This window comes from Ctenopharyngodon idella, chromosome 1 (genome assembly GCF_019924925.1).
Source record: "Ctenopharyngodon idella isolate HZGC_01 chromosome 1, HZGC01, whole genome shotgun sequence".
Lineage (NCBI taxonomy): Eukaryota > Metazoa > Chordata > Actinopteri > Cypriniformes > Xenocyprididae > Ctenopharyngodon > Ctenopharyngodon idella.
In genome coordinates, this window is record NC_067220.1 from 4,957,845 (window position 1) to 4,963,184 (window position 5,340).

General features: G+C 38.6%; 1 protein-coding gene across 5 annotated transcripts in view; it reads right to left on the reverse strand.

The window, feature by feature from the left end:
* rasa3 (RAS p21 protein activator 3) overlaps positions 1-5,339 on the reverse strand; it is a 44,057-nt gene extending 38,718 nt beyond the window's left edge. For 4 of the 5 annotated variants that reach the window (XM_051903340.1, XM_051903334.1, XM_051903325.1 and 1 more), the window contains exon 1: positions 1,395-1,583. In XM_051903340.1, coding sequence (XP_051759300.1) covers positions 1,395-1,449 — 55 coding nt within the window. In that variant the 5' untranslated portion in view covers positions 1,450-1,583. Of the gene's footprint in view, positions 1-1,394; positions 1,584-5,320 lie in introns of those variants that run through there. The other variant, XM_051903351.1, reaches the window with a different exon arrangement.
* Between the last annotated feature and the right edge of the window lies 1 nt (position 5,340).

A 5,340-nucleotide genomic window follows, 5' to 3' on the forward strand; every position in this document is an offset into this window, starting at 1 on the left:
AGTATGCCATAATATCGACTTTTTGTCATTATTATGTCTTTTGAGTCAAAATTTCGACTTTGAGCCAATTTCGACTTTTTATGTCACAATTATGGTTTTTGTCATAATTTCGACTTAGTATGTCATAGTTTCAACTTTCCATCTCATAAACATGACTTATTATGTCATCATTTCCAGTTTTAATATCATAAACATGATTTAAAAAAGCATTATTTTTTTTCTTATGTGGCTAAAATGGGATTCCATACTTTGGCAATACAAATGTACAATTTCAAATGTCACGCACAGTCAAACAGAAATCCTTTTCTGAGTGTTTACCGTGTTTACATCAGTCAAACCAGAAAACACACTCCACCAGTCAAACTGAGAACACAGAGAACATCTGACTGTCTGTCTGTCCAGGAAGAAAATCACATGCATTTCTGTTTCAGTCGGAAAGAATGATTCTATATGCATGTTTTACTTGTTGCAATGCCTGTATAAATGATTTCAGATGCAGAACACACACAAAAAAACGGCAGTATCGTTTATGAGTCCAGGGCTAAAAATGTTCTGCTCCTTTTAAACATCTACAGCTGGAGTGAGAGACACACATCTGTCACACAGGGAACGTTCCCACAACCTTCACTAATGTTTTGTACGCAAATGCTAAGATAAAACATTTATAGAACATTCTTACAACATTATTAATAATCGATACACGTTCTCATGACTTGGAGAGAAACGTTCTTTATGACGCGGTTTTAATTGAACGTTCTCATAACGTTAAGAGAAAACGTTCTGATAACATTTTTCAGAACGTTCTCATAACGTTGAGAGAACACATTTTTTTAGAATGCTTATGTGTACTTGATAAATGTTAGCGTTAACCTCTTTGGAATATTACACAAACATTCAAAGAATGTTATATTGTGAGTAAATAAACGGTTAGGAGAATGTTGAAACCTTTTAAATAACGTTCAATCACGACAGAAAAACATTAAAAACATTACAAATCACTGTTCCCACAACGTTTTCAGAACATAAACGTGTTATCTGTCACACACCAGAACTGATCTGTGTCTATATGCGCACACTTGAGGAAAAACACACATTTAAGACACGAATAAAGGACAGATATCGTGTTTTCACGCATCTGGATGTGCAGCTATTTGACTTTAAACTAAGCTGAGGCGTCATTCAAACAAATATTACATTGTGATATGATAAAATGCTCCTTATATATCTCCACTAACATCTGAATGAGATTATTGCACATACATTTGAGTATATTTGTATGAAAATCCACAAATTATTCTCACAATAGACAACTGAGAGCGACCGTTTGATTCCAGTCAGAATATGGAAAGTGGTCTCGCGCAGTAACGCTCGCTTTCATTCGCGCCAGAACTCACCGATTTTTATTTTGACACTCTGGAAAACCCGAAGACCTTCCTCTTCGACCGCCATGCTCGCAGCTCCAGCTCTTTCCCGTTTTCCGTTCGCTATCCGCCACTGTCTCTCTCTCTCTCTCTGTGTATTCCAGCGCGGACGGTGACTCACCGGACTGAGCAGCGCGCCGCGAACGCACAGCTCAAACGCGAGTGAGGGGGAGGGGTCTGGAAAAGGCTTATCATGTGCTGATTGGATAGCAGCGCGGTTGCGTCATGACGTGGGCGGGGACTATCACATTACAAGCGTCGCGTCCAAATCAGCTTTCTAGTTTTGTCGCGTCGCGTTGATTGCAGATGTTACCCAAATTAGTCATCCTGAAAGCATTAATTATCATAGAATGGCGCGATTGTATGTAATATTACACACTTTATTTTTCCCTTCAAAACAACTGTCAATACTGTCACACTTCTGCACTTATTTTTGAACCACGTTTATCATGTAATTTGTACCAAATTAGTCAACTTGTACCATCAATGCCATATTGATTTTTCATTCAGACGTTCAGAAACTTAATGGGAACATTACCCAAACGTTCTTAGAGCATATTTTTGGATTACAAAATCTTTATGAATATGGGATCTGCACAGTGACAGAATCTTTAAAAGAAAAAAAAGCTGCTATAGATTTACAGTACTAACAATAATAACTCTGGCATTTTAGTGCATGCTACAGTTAACATGGGCATTTTTTAAGGGAATATGTGCTGATATGGTCCTCATCTGGCTTGACAGATACATATATCACAATATAGCTGCGAGCAGCAATGTCGGGGTTCAAGCACTTTAAGGCACATGCGTAAAAAGGTATTATGTTTTATTTAGCAAGCATGTAACCACTGTAAAAGATCATTTACAGCCAATTTACCACAGGAAATGTATGGTTTATAAAACTTTTTAACAGTTATAGAGGTTGAGTCAAAAACCTAGGACTAGTTCGTCAAAGTTGTTTTTTGAAATATCTACAATTATTAACCTTGTATGATAGCTGCTCAAACTGCATTGGCCGATGACGGACATGTTTTTTGAGATGCGTAACAACTATGGCACCTCAGACAAAGACGCTGCATGCCAATTTTCAAGTTGGTCGGACTAACAGTGAAGTAGTTATAGCCATTTTAAAGTTTTTTCCCTGTTATAGCACCACCAAGCGGCCAGTTGCTGCATCCTTTTTCACGCAACCACAGAATGAGCTCTTACATATTTGTGCCAAGTTTGGTGAAAATATCTCATTCTGTTCATGAGTGTTAGCCATTTTAGTAAAAGTGGCTCCGCCCACTTTGAACGTTTTGGCGCCCATTAGGGACCATGAATCAAAATTTCAATTTTTTTGATAATTATTGACAATCAGACTCCGGAGAATCTCGCTGCGCTGGTTTGGTTCCGATCGGGCCAAAAACCTAGGACTAGTTCGCAAAAGTAGGTTTTTCAAAAAACTCTCAAATATCTGGAAATTTTGCCAAACGGCGAGCGAATTGAGCCTACGGCTAACGGTTCAGGAGTTATGAACGTACTTTTGACTGCTGTAGCGCCCCCATCAGGCCGATTGGAGCAAATCTTGGTGACGTTGTAGACGTTGTGAGCACTACCATCCCTCAAAGTTTCGAGTCTCGACCCGATGGCACCCGATCACTTTTAGTGATGAGCCTTGGAAATTTAACAACTACAATAGAGTTTCTGCGCTTGAACCCCTAATAACATGGAATAAAGGTATAATAATGTGACTAAGTAATATATACTATAATATATACTATAATCCACTGAAAGCTCATCTAGTCTGTTACCAGTCATCGAAATCTCATCTTGGTTATGAAGAGAGAAAGAGTGTAATTTAAACCTGTGAAACAGATCTCATGTCATGCATCCATTTAAGCTTCAGTATAAACAGCAGATTTGTCCCTGAGCCTCTTACTGAAGGATAATGAAGTACAGGGTGATGTTTTAATGACCCTGAAGCTGGTCTTATCCGGACTAGAACTGTTGGGCCTCGATTGTGTGGGCTAATTGTTGGACTTAAGCTCATTGAACTGTTTGCCGGATGCTTCATCCTTCCAGTCTTTGTCAGCAGTGAAGAGGAAGATGCTGAGGACGGACTGTTGTTGCCACACTGCTTCCATCAGCCGTGGTTGTATTAGTGTCTGACCCTTTTAAAATAGCAGCAAAGCTAATTACTGCTCCGGTGCTGCGCGTCAGAGTGAGTGACGTTTGCATGGATGCAACTGATAGACTTTGACGCATATACAAAGCATTCTGAAACAAACAATACTTTGTCACAAACACCAGCCGGATGCAAATATCACACCACAGGTTGCAAGTGAAGGGAGAGTCCGTTTACAGGCACACACACACACACACACACACACAGGGCAGCGTGTAATGAGGCCAATGTAACCGTCTATTAGATGCTTTTATTTTAGTCAAAACAGCACTGACTACGCCCTGTGGTAAACCATCAGGGGTGTGTGTGAATGTGTGTGTGTGAGAGAGTATGTCTGTGTGTGTGTGTGTGTTACATTACAGGATAAGTCTTGTGTTTCTTTTCTTGTATGAAGTGATAAAGGATCATTTGCATATTTATTAATTTAACACACAAGCATTCATTCAGAACTCTGACCTACATTTTTTGCCAAACAATTCTGATTATTCCACTGCAAATCTTGCATGCATATAAACAATAAAAACTCATTTTTCACATCTAATTTGGGTCACTTTCAAATGTGGGTTTAAATATAAATGCTTACATTTGATTCCCTTCTCTTTTTTGTCATTATATGCAAACATTATATCTGTGCAGAAGGCGTTTCAGTGTCATTTGCCTCTGCATGTGTGAGGGTGTGTGTGTCTGTGAGCTTAATTTGTGCTGAATGAAGGATGGAGAGATGCTCGACAGTGCTTCGGTTTCACTCACAAGCCAAAGAAACAATAGAGATGAACTTGAAATAGCTGTTCACACGCACAAAATTATAGAGCTGGCATGTCTTGTTGTCGCAGGGCTGGTAATGCCTCACAGCGAACACTGGATTCAGGATGAGGAAACAGAGCATCCATATAGAGATTAGCATGAGAAATAAAGCTGATCTCTCTAGTTTCATGTCCCTAATACAACACATTCAAATGAAATGCAGAAAACACAGCAGTAAAATCCATATTCATAAAGCCTCCATTGTGCTGCTTTAATATGCTTCTATAATCGCTTCTGTCCCAGATTCTCATGCACATCAAACACTAGAAGTCATTACATGCTGTGTTATTTTATTTCCCTCTCTTACACTGAGTGATGTGGTAATTTCACTGCATTGTTGTAGTAATTGTGCACAACTGCACGGTATATTGCAGACTTGGACTGCCTACGACTTGCTGTGGCCACTAATAATAACTCATAGTGGAACAATAAAGCCATCTAGTGGTTGAACACATTTTAGCCACATTTACATAGTTCCCAAAACCCTCACTGCACTTAGTGTTGTTGTATTGTAAAATGAATTCACATCCGTAGAAAGTAACCACTGCCCACAGCCAAAGACTATAGGGACTTTGCCACAGCTAACAAACACATTGGCTAACGTTCTAATTACGTTATAAAAATGTTATTTTTGAATGATCTCTGATTTTCCCCCCCAATATTTTTCTTGATTATGCAAATGTCAGGGAGACAATCCATTGTATTATTTTGCAAACATTACGGGAACGTTTCAGAACGTTCAGAGAACATTCAAAAGTAAAACATTAGATGAATGTCCAACTAAAACTTTTTTTTTTCTTGTTTTGTATTCCTATGTAAATTTATAAATGATCAAATATTATGTGTGAAATAATTATGTAACAAACCGCTATGAAATTGAGATGAAGTAGTGTATGTATATTGTGACTGCGGTTGAGTGTTACTGTACCTTTAAGAAAGTCGCTTCGC